General features: G+C 48.4%; 2 protein-coding genes across 2 annotated transcripts in view; one reads left to right on the top strand and one right to left on the bottom strand.

Moving 5' to 3' along the window:
• The window catches only part of ik (IK cytokine), a 244856-nt gene that overhangs the window by 218372 nt on the left and 15463 nt on the right, over window positions 1-11021 (bottom strand). The gene's annotated exons all lie outside the window — the stretch shown is intronic.
• LOC140279924 (dachshund homolog 2-like) overlaps window positions 1-11021 on the top strand; it is a 35332-nt gene that overhangs the window by 20145 nt on the left and 4166 nt on the right. The window contains exons 3-11 of the mRNA XM_072375149.1: window positions 4888-5010; window positions 5095-5220; window positions 6404-6552; window positions 7229-7373; window positions 7531-7575; window positions 8054-8202; window positions 8380-8527; window positions 8970-9095; window positions 9472-9531. Coding sequence (XP_072231250.1) covers window positions 4888-5010; window positions 5095-5220; window positions 6404-6552; window positions 7229-7373; window positions 7531-7575; window positions 8054-8202; window positions 8380-8527; window positions 8970-9095; window positions 9472-9531 — 1071 coding nt within the window. The remainder of the gene's footprint in view (window positions 1-4887; window positions 5011-5094; window positions 5221-6403; window positions 6553-7228; window positions 7374-7530; window positions 7576-8053; window positions 8203-8379; window positions 8528-8969; window positions 9096-9471; window positions 9532-11021) is intronic.

The raw sequence follows: 11021 nt of genomic DNA, 5'->3' as shown, positions 1-11021 counted from the left end.
AGCTTAATGAAAGCAGCTTTTATTAAAAACACTCATTTCTCCAGAGGTCGGGGAGATCAGAGGCTTCAGGTTCTCCAGCTGCTGGTTCTTCATTTCAGCAGTAAACAAGATGAATCTATCAAAGTGACACGGGTTTATTTGTGCTTGCGTCGTTTTATTTGTGCGTTGATTGTAAAAGGTGAACCTCAGCGCTTTATTTCCTGTTTCCCTCAGCTGAAAGCTTTCTGTGATGGACTCAGAGCGGATTCACAGGAGGATTTAGCAGGAAACGATGCCATTTAAAGCCGTTTGTGTGTCAGGGAGAGACCCAAAGAGGGGGGACTCTGGTCCAGTTAAAGTCCGATCAGATGATGCACTGAAGGCCGCTCAGGTTGTTCAATGGTTGTCCGCCAAACTGGTCGGTGGTTTGATCCCCAGCCCCCTCAACATGTCAAAGGCACTGAATATATAGAGTCCCTTTAAATAGTAAGAATTCAATTCAATTCAGTTTATTCATAAAGCGACAGATTACAACAATAATCTCAAGGCACTTCAGTGATATAGTCCAATTCAAGCCAATTGGAGTTCAATTCAAACATGAACCAGCCCTTCCTGGCCCAGAACCCAGTGCTGTTAGCTAGCAGTTAGCTGTGAGTTAGCTGTGAGTTAGCTGTGAGTTAGCTGTAAGTTAGCAGTTAGCTGTAAGTTAGCAGTTAGCTGTGAGTTAGCTGTGAGTTAGCAGTTACCCAGTGCCTTTCGGACCGCAGAGTAAGAACCTTCAGCCCGTTTAATCACTCATTCAAAGATGCTGTTTCAGCCAATCAGACGCAGACAGAATGAAGCTGTTCCTGCAGTCAGAAACACTCCAGCTCTATAGATACAGATAGTTACTGATCGCAGAGGGAAACAGGTTAGCAGTTAGCTGTGAGTTAGCAGTGAGTTAGCTGTAAGTTAGCTGTAAGTTAGCAGTTAGCTGTAAGTTAGCAGTTAGCTGTAAGTTAGCAGTTAGCTGTAAGTTAGCAGTGAGTTAGCTGTAAGTTAGCTGTAAGTTAGCTGTAAGTTAGCAGTTAGCTGTAAGTTAGCAGTTAGCTGTAAGTTAGCAGTTAGCTGTAAGTTAGCAGTGAGTTAGCTGTAAGTTAGCTGTAAGTTAGCTGTAAGTTAGCAGTTAGCTGTAAGTTAGCAGTTAGCTGTAAGTTAGCAGTTAGCAGTAAGTTAGCAGCAGATGCTAGCAAACAATGCTTTCCCGTCAACAGTAATGGACCAAGCCGGGGATTTGGGCTGCAGGTTGTTACAGAACGGAACCGTTCAACTAGAAAGCTTCAGCTAACAAAGTAATGTGGGAACAATAATGTTCATCTTTCAGAAAGGAGCAGCAGTAACTCCTTAGAAGTTGCTGTACGTCTGGGCCTACAGCAGCAGAACTATGGGATGTTTCAGGCTCACCTGAGCCATCCCTAACTATAAGCTTTATCAGAAAGGAAAGTTTCAGCCTGATCTTAAAGGTAGAGAGGGTGTCTGCTTCCTGAAGCCAAACTGGCAGCTGGTTCCACAGAGAGGGGCCTGATAACTGAAGGCTCTGCCTCCCATTCTGCTTTTAGGGGCCTGATAACTGAAGGCTCTGCCTCCCATTCTGCTTTTAGGGGCCTGATAACTGAAGGCTCTGCCTCCCATTCTGCTTTTAGGGGCCTGATAACTGAAGGCTCTGCCTCCCATTCTGCTTTTAGGGGCCTGATAACTGAAGGCTCTGCCTCCCGTTCTGCTTTTAGGGGCCTGATAACTGAAGGCTCTGCCTCCCATTCTGCTTTTAGGGGCCTGATAACTGAAGGCTCTGCCTCCCATTCTGCTTTTAGGGGCCTGATAACTGAAGGCTCTGCCTCCCATTCTGCTTTTAGGGGCCTGATAACTGAAGGCTCTGCCTCCCATTCTGCTTTTAGGGGCCTGATAACTGAAGGCTCTGCCTCCCATTCTGCTTTTAGGGGCCTGATAACTGAAGGCTCTGCCTCCCATTCTGCTTTTAGGGGCCTGATAACTGAAGGCTCTGCCTCCCATTCTGCTTTTAGGGGCCTGATAACTGAAGGCTCTGCCTCCCATTCTGCTTTTAGGGGCCTGATAACTGAAGGCTCTGCCTCCCATTCTGCTTTTAGGGGCCTGATAACTGAAGGCTCTGCCTCCCATTCTGCTTTTAGGGGCCTGATAACTGAAGGCTCTGCCTCCCGTTCTGCTTTTAGGGGCCTGATAACTGAAGGCTCTGCCTCCCATTCTGCTTTTAGGGGCCTGATAACTGAAGGCTCTGCCTCCCATTCTGCTTTTAGGGGCCTGATAACTGAAGGCTCTGCCTCCCATTCTGCTTTTAGGGGCCTGATAACTGAAGGCTCTGCCTCCCATTCTGCTTTTAGGGGCCTGATAACTGAAGGCTCTGCCTCCCATTCTGCTTTTAGGGGCCTGATAACTGAAGGCTCTGCCTCCCATTCTGCTTTTAGGGGCCTGATAACTGAAGGCTCTGCCTCCCATTCTGCTTTTAGGGGCCTGATAACTGAAGGCTCTGCCTCCCATTCTGCTTTTAGGGGCCTGATAACTGAAGGCTCTGCCTCCCATTCTGCTTTTAGGGGCCTGATAACTGAAGGCTCTGCCTCCCATTCTGCTTTTAGGGGCCTGATAACTGAAGGCTCTGCCTCCCATTCTGCTTTTAGGGGCCTGATAACTGAAGGCTCTGCCTCCCATTCTGCTTTTAGGGGCCTGATAACTGAAGGCTCTGCCTCCCGTTCTGCTTTTAGGGGCCTGATAACTGAAGGCTCTGCCTCCCATTCTGCTTTTAGGGGCCTGATAACTGAAGGCTCTGCCTCCCATTCTGCTTTTAGGGGCCTGATAACTGAAGGCTCTGCCTCCCATTCTGCTTTTAGGGGCCTGATAACTGAAGGCTCTGCCTCCCATTCTGCTTTTAGGGGCCTGATAACTGAAGGCTCTGCCTCCCATTCTGCTTTTAGGGGCCTGATAACTGAAGGCTCTGCCTCCCATTCTGCTTTTAGGGGCCTGATAACTGAAGGCTCTGCCTCCCATTCTGCTTTTAGGGGCCTGATAACTGAAGGCTCTGCCTCCCATTCTGCTTTTAGGGGCCTGATAACTGAAGGCTCTGCCTCCCATTCTGCTTTTAGGGGCCTGATAACTGAAGGCTCTGCCTCCCATTCTGCTTTTAGGGGCCTGATAACTGAAGGCTCTGCCTCCCATTCTGCTTTTAGGGGCCTGATAACTGAAGGCTCTGCCTCCCATTCTGCTTTTAGGGGCCTGATAACTGAAGGCTCTGCCTCCCATTCTGCTTTTAGGGGCCTGATAACTGAAGGCTCTGCCTCCCATTCTGCTTTTAGGGGCCTGATAACTGAAGGCTCTGCCTCCCATTCTGCTTTTAGGGGCCTGATAACTGAAGGCTCTGCCTCCCATTCTGCTTTTAGGGGCCTGATAACTGAAGGCTCTGCCTCCCATTCTGCTTTTAGGGGCCTGATAACTGAAGGCTCTGCCCCCCATTCTGCTTTTAGAAACTCTGGGAACCACAAGGAAACCTGCAGCCTGAGAGCAAAGTGCTCTGTTGGGAAGAAGTGCTTCTTATTATATACGATACAAAAGTATCATATTAGTAAATCTTATAATATGAGAGGCACTAAGTATCTGAACAGGAGGAACAGAAGATTCTACATAAGTGAATATAAGCGGATAATTTACCAAAAAGATCTAAAAAAGATTCCACAAGATCCCAGGAAAAGATGTGGCCTTGAAGGCAGCATATGTTGCTGTAAAATCTCAGTGAGCTTTTCTGCATTAATGCTGCCGTCACAGAAGTGGAAATGAGCTTTGCCCCCTGATCCAACCCCATACCATCACAGAGCCTGGCTGCAGGGACTGGCTGCTGACAGCAGGCTGGATGCTGCTTTTGCTCTTTGCTCCATTTCTTCCAACAAAGATGTGGAATACTGATGGGTCTGACCACAGCACACGTTTCCACCGTGTGACGGTCCATCCCAGACGCCTCCGAGCCCAGAGAAGTGGACGAGGTTAACATCAGGCTTCTTTCCTGCACAGTAAAGCTTGTGGATGGAACTCTGTATTGTGGTGCTGGACAAAGGTTTCCACAGTAATCCCTTGTCCATGTGCTTCTATCAGCTGCTGATGAATGACGGTTCTTGATGCAGCGTCTGAGGGGTCAGAGGTCACGGGGTCCAGCTTAGGCTTGCTCCCTCGTCCTTTACACTGAAACTCCTCCAGATTCCCTGAATGCTTTAATGATATTCTGCTCTGTAGAGGCAGAAATATGCAGATCCCTTCCAGTCTTTCTCTGAGGAACATGGTTTTAAACTGGAGCTCCTTCTGCTGCACATACTTTCATTAAAGCAGTGTGGAGGTGTTTTGGTTGGATGTTCAGACTGAAGGGTTAGGGTAGTCCCCCCCAGTCCACTCTTTGTGCTGAGCTCAGCTGGTATCTCTGAACTGATATGAGGCCATGTTCAGCGTCTCTGATGTTCCAGTTTCTCTGAATCTGCTGCAGGATACGAAGCTGAAAACAAAAACTTTCTTTGTGTTTCTCCGTCAGGTAACGAGCCGCAGGCTGTCCACTCGTTAGCAGAACTCCCTCGTTAATATGATCCAGTTAATTAGAGGAGCCAATTAAGTGGGCCAGTGGCTGCGGGACAGAGAGCTGGTTCAGAGACTGTTTCAGTCGCTGGAGACCAGCCGGCTGCCAGCATCATTAATTATTGATCAGTCACTCCTTCCTCATCACTTTCAGGAGTAAAACTGAACAGAAACGTATTTAACTTTGAGGCCAACGGGCAGGTGGCCACACGGACACCTTCCTGACCCGTTTCCTGCCGCTGCAGCGCCCCCCTGAGGACACTTCAGGTCTCTGTTTGTCGTCCGCAGGCCTGACGGCGGCGATGGCTGAAGCCCTGAAGCTGCAGAAGATGAGGATGATGATGCGTCTCCACGGCAACAGTGACCAGCAGCGGCACCAAAAGGGAGCTGAATCAGAGAACGATGACACAGGTTCGATTCCTGGCCTCTGAAACACCGGAAAGTCCCTCTGCCTCCTCCTTTCCTTACCTTTCCCCTCCTCTGTGTCCTTGGCAGGAGGCAGTGAAGCATCGTGGGAGAAGGAGCAGCGCCTCCTCCCTCCTCGCTCCTCGGCCGGAGCGCCTCCTGCTGGTTCTCTCCATGGCAACAGCCTGCAGCAGCACAGCTCCCTATTGGCCAACCGTGAGTCACAGCTCCTTCCTGACTGGACCAGTGAGTTTTGTAAGGTCCAGTTCCTTTACTGACACACTTTGGAAGTGAGGCTTCAGTAAAACTACCAAAAATAAGACGATCAAATATGTAAATATGAATAGATTACCTTTAAAACAGCAGATCTGTGCAGCGGCTGCTGTAGCTTCTTCAGAGGAAGGCCAGCAGCTGGTTCTGTAAGGCTTTGTGCTGGATTTAAGGACCTCTGCCAGAGGAAGAAGAAGAAGAAGAAAGAGGTGGAGCTGATCATCCTCTGGCTGAGGTTAAGCTGTTGTGTGGGGGCGCCATCTTTCAGCAGAAGGAACCTTTTCACTCATCTTAATCGGTCTCGCAGTGCTTCAAGAGTTCAGTTTACCAAAGTTACATAAAGAGGCATTAAATATATATTCATTGAACGATTGTCTCCAAAAACACGAACCTTAAAGGACAAGCAGGAGGAAAGTGGACTGCAGGTGGAGCACAATGCAACAGAACCGCTAACATTAGCTGAAGGTTAAAGACCAGAGAGCAGTAAAAGAGATGAAAGCTGCCGGCCTGAGAGAGAAACTCTGGCTTCATTCTTAAGATGGTAAAAACTGTCTTTGTTATGTTTTAATATGTGGAATAAAACTAAGCTCAGAGTCTAAAATCAGGCCCAGAGTTTTTACAGTTTTTGATGGTTTAAGATCTTGTAAAAGTTTCTCTCTCTGGGCTTCAGGACCAATGAATAAAACCTCGTTTTGTCCTGGTTGAGCTGCAGGAAGTTTGCTGCCATCCATGATATCTGCAGTAAAAAGAAATAACTAACAGAACCAACCCTGGACAGATCAAACTGACTCAGTGACAGATATGAAATGAACGGTCAGAGCAACAGAGGGACGAAACAAATGCTGATGACTCTTTTTAAGACACTGCTTCAAAGTTTGGGTCAAAGTGTTGAAATCAGCAACATTCCCAAGAAAAGGGTGCAAACATTCCACAGTTAACCATGAATGTTCCTGGCATCAGAGTTTTCCCTGAAATACATGATCACGTCTTTGATTTTCGATCGATTTGGTTTTGAGCTGAGAGTCTTCACAGCACCTCTCAGAGCTGAACAACAGGTCCAGTTTCCTACGAGTCGTCCGCTTTAAAATGGTTCAGTTGTCAAACACTTCTTTTGTTTCCATCCCCTCAGGTTTGTCAGAGTTTCCGTTTATGGTCATGCCACACCCCCTTCTTCCTGTAGGCCTACCTCCTGCCAGTGTCGCCATGGCGATTAACCAAATGAGCCAGCTGAGCAGTTTGACCAACATGACCACTGCCTCACAGACAGAAGAGAACAAGGTGACCATTAGCGGTGACTAATGCTAATAGAGCTCATAATGACAGTGCGGATGCTAACTATGCTAATGCTAATAGAGCTCATAATGACAGTGCGGATGCTAACTATGCTAATGTTAATAGAGCTCATAATGACAGTGCGGATGCTAACTATGCTAATGCTAATAGAGCTCATAATGACAGTGTGGATGCTAACTATGCTAATGTTAATAAAGCTCATAATGACAGTGCGGATGCTAACTATGCTAATGTTAATAGAGCTCATAATGACAGTGCGGATGCTAACTATGCTAATGCTAATAGAGCTCATAATGACAGTGTGGATGCTAACTATGCTAATGTTAATAGAGCTCATAATGACAGTGCGGATGCTAACTATGCTAATGTTAATAGAGCTCATAATGACAGTGTGGATGCTAACTATGCTAATGTTAATAAAGCTCATAATGACAGTGCGGATGCTAACTATGCTAATGTTAATAGAGCTCATAATGACAGTGCGGATGCTAACTATGCTAATGCTAATAGAGCTTATAATGACAGTGCGGATGCTAACTATGCTAATGTTAATAGAGCTCATAATGACAGTGCGGATGCTAACTATGCTAATGCTAATAGAGCTCATAATGACAGTGTGGATGCTAACTATGCTAATGCTAACTCTATCTTGTGAACACAGGAGTCTCCCACAGGAAGCTTCTCCCCCTGCCCCTCCCACAGTGATGATGAGCTGCAATACGAGGAACCAACGAGCCAATCACCTTCTAGAGCATCTTCATCCTCCTCATCATCTCCTCTTCCTCTGACACACACACCAGAACTGGGTCAGCACAAACACACACACATCCTCGTATTACTGACTCTGTGGGGACCTAATGTCTGACCCTTCAAAGTTAATTACTTCCACTTGATGCACATCTCAAAAACATCGGCCAAAAAAGAAAAAGTTTCATTCAAACTGAAAGTGTGTTCCTTCCACAGACAGCGCTGAGCCAGAAAACATCATGAAAGAGACGTTAAAAGAAGGTGAGGATGGAGCAGCTCATACATTAGCATGAGGCGTTCGTGCAAATGCAAGAAGAAGTTGTTCTGACCAACACACTCAGATAATGTCTGCAGGGATAGAATCCCAGGCTGGTCAGCTGTTTCCTCACAGGAACGCGGTTCTGGTTCTGATCCCAGCCGATTCTTTCCCTGTGGAGTTTGGGTTTTCTCCAGCTTCCTTCCACGGTCAAAGCTAACTTTCTGACTTTCTTCCACAACACAGATATTCTGTATTTGTGTGTTTTTTTACACCTGCGAGGACCTTAATGTCCTTATCTGACAAAACGTCCTCACAAAGACAGAAGGACACACCTGTCTGGGTTTTACTGACCACGGATCTACAGAACAGCCACTAATCATCACACCTGCACCCTGAAGTCCTGACCCATGGCGTGCAGGCAGGACTCAGGGGGCAGGCAGCAGTGAAATTATCTAAAAACATTTCTGTTCGTACCTGCAGATGACTCCATGTTGCCCCTCCCTCTTCTCAAACCGGCCTATGAGAGGCTGTCTCTCAGCTCACAGCCGCTGTCAGGCAACATTGACTTTGCTCCGCTCCTATTGGCTGAGGGCCTGTCATCCATGGAGACGCTGCTGACCAACGTACAGGTGAGTTACCTGAGATAATGCAGTTAGCCGCCGAGCCAACAGAAAAGGTAACAGAGCAGAGCACTGAAAGAGCTGCAGGTGCTAATGAAAAGAAAATGACCAGAACAAAGAGACGCTACGACATGCTAACAGTGTTGGGACAGGCCTGTAAGATCATTACCTGTGCTTACCTGTCAGGGCCTGCTGAAGGTGGCGGTGGAGAGTTCTCGCTCTCAGAACAAACAGAACCAGCTGGAGAAGAAAGACCTGAAGCTGGAGCTGAACAGAGAGCGAGACGCCCGGCAGACGCTGCAGAGACAGCTGAGCTGCGAGCTGCAGACACGAGGTGAGACAGGTGACGTCTCACATGGGTGAGACAGCTGAGCTGCGAGCTGCAGACAAGAGGTGAGACAGGTGACGTCTCACATGGGTGAGACAGGTGAGACAGGTGAGCTGCGAGCTGCAGACACGAGGTGAGACAGGTGACGAGTCACATGGGTGAGACAGCTGAGCTGCGAGCTGCAGACACGAGGTGAGACAGGTGACGTGTCACATGGGTGAGACGGGTGAGACAGGTGAGCTGCGAGCTGCAGACACGAGGTGAGACAGGTGACGAGTCACATGGGTGAGACAGGTGAGCTGCAGGCACGAGGTGAGACAGGTGACGAGTCACATGGGTGAGACAGGTGAGCTGCAGGCACGAGGTGAGACAGGTGACGTGTCACATGGGTGAGACAGGTGACGTGTCACACAGTGAGACAGGTGTGGTTGTCTCTCTCTCCTCCCAGTGCTGATGCAGAGGAGGCTGAAGAAGGAGAAGAGGGCAAAGAGGAAGCTGCAGGAGGCGCTGGACGTGGAGGCGAGGAGGCGAGAACAGGTGGAGCGAGCGCTGAAACAGTCCGACTGCCTCACAGGTGAGAACGCCGGCGCCATCATAAGGTTTCTGCCTCTGTGCCGCTGTCAGAATAAGGACCTTTAACCTTTCCTGTTGGACACTTAGTCAATCTCACTGTATAGTTATTATAGCTCCTTTATTCTTTCACTAACATTAGGCTGCTCTCTCAGTCTAATCCCAGCTGCTTAAACAATGGGTCTGATCCTCAGAGTGGACGGCTGCTGGCAGTCCAACAGTCTTCTGAAATAAAGATGTTGTCCTGCGGTCAGGCCGGTGAACGGGGTTTTTCCACGTCGAAAGTCGTCCAAAAGCTGATGAAACTGATGAAGCTTTGTCTTCATGTCTCTTTGTAACTGTGGACAGTTCCTGCTAAATACGACTCGATTTGTTTCCAGGCGCAGAGACAGCTGAGAGCGAGCGTGAAAACCAGCAGCGGGACGGCTCTGCAGCTCACGGTAACAGCACCACAGCCACATTCAACACTTTACTGCAACATCCGCCGCCATGGCAACAAACCACAGCCACATTCAACACTTTACTGCAACATCCGCTGCCATGGCAACAAACCACAGCCACATTCAACACTTTACTGCAACATCCGCCGCCATGGCAACAAACCACAGCCACATTCAACACTTTACTGCAACATCCGCCGCCATGGCAACAAACCACAGCCACATTCAACACTTTACTGCAACATCCGCCGCCATGGCAACAAACCACAGCCACATTCAACACTTTACTGCAACATCCGCTGCCATGGCAACAAACCACAGCCACATTCAACACTTTACTGCAACATCTGCTGCCATGGCAACAAACCACAGCCACATTCAACACTTTACTGCAACATCCGCTGCCATGGCAACAAACCACAGCCAAATTCAACACTTTACTGCAACATCCGCCGCCATGGCAACAAACCACAGCCACATTCAACACTTTACTGCAACATCTGCTGCCATGGCAACAAACCACAGCCACATTCAACACTTTACTGCAACATCTGCTGCCATGGCAACAAACCACAGCCACATTCAACACTTTACTGCAACATCCGCCGCCATGGCAACAAACCACAGCCACATTCAACACTTTACTGCAACATCTGCCGCCATGGCAACAAACCACAGCCACATTCAACACTTTACTGCAACATCCGCCGCCATGGCAACAAACCACAGCCACATTCAACACTTTACTGCAACATCCGCCGCCATGGCAACAAACCACAGCCACATTCAACACTTTACTGCAACATCCGCCGCCATGGCAACAAACCACAGCCACATTCAACACTTTACTGCAACATCCGCCGCCATGGCAACAAACCACAGCCACATTCAACACTTTACTGCAACATCCGCCGCCATGGCAACAAACCACAGCCACATTAAACACTTTACTGCAACATCCGCCGCCATGGCAACAAACCACAGCCACATTCAACACTTTACTGCAACATCCGCTGCCATGGCAACAAACCACAGCCACATTCAACACTTTACTGCAACATCTGCTGCCATGGCAACAAACCACAGCCACATTCAACACTTTACTGCAACATCCGCCGCCATGGCAACAAACCACAGCCACATTCAACACTTTACTGCAACATCTGCTGCCATGGCAACAAACCACAGCCACATTCAACACTTTACTGCAACATCCGCTGCCATGGCAACAAACCACAGCCACATTCAACACTTTACTGCAACATCTGCTGCCATGGCAACAAACCACAGCCACATTCAACACTTTACTGCAACATCCGCTGCCATGGCAACAAACCACAGCCACATTCAACACTTTACTGCAACATCTGCTGCCATGGCAACAAACCACAGCCACATTCAACACTTTACTGCAACATCTGCCGCCATGGCAACAAACCACAGCCACATTCAACACTTTACTGCAACATCTGCTGCCATGGCAACATCAC

This window comes from Leuresthes tenuis, unplaced genomic scaffold (genome assembly GCF_036924035.1).
Source record: "Leuresthes tenuis unplaced genomic scaffold, fLeuTen1.0.hap1 SCAF_21, whole genome shotgun sequence".
NCBI classification, from domain to species: Eukaryota; Metazoa; Chordata; class Actinopteri; order Atheriniformes; family Atherinopsidae; genus Leuresthes; species Leuresthes tenuis.
Note: the sequence above shows the minus strand (reverse complement) of the source record. Positions and strands in the feature narration are given on the sequence as shown.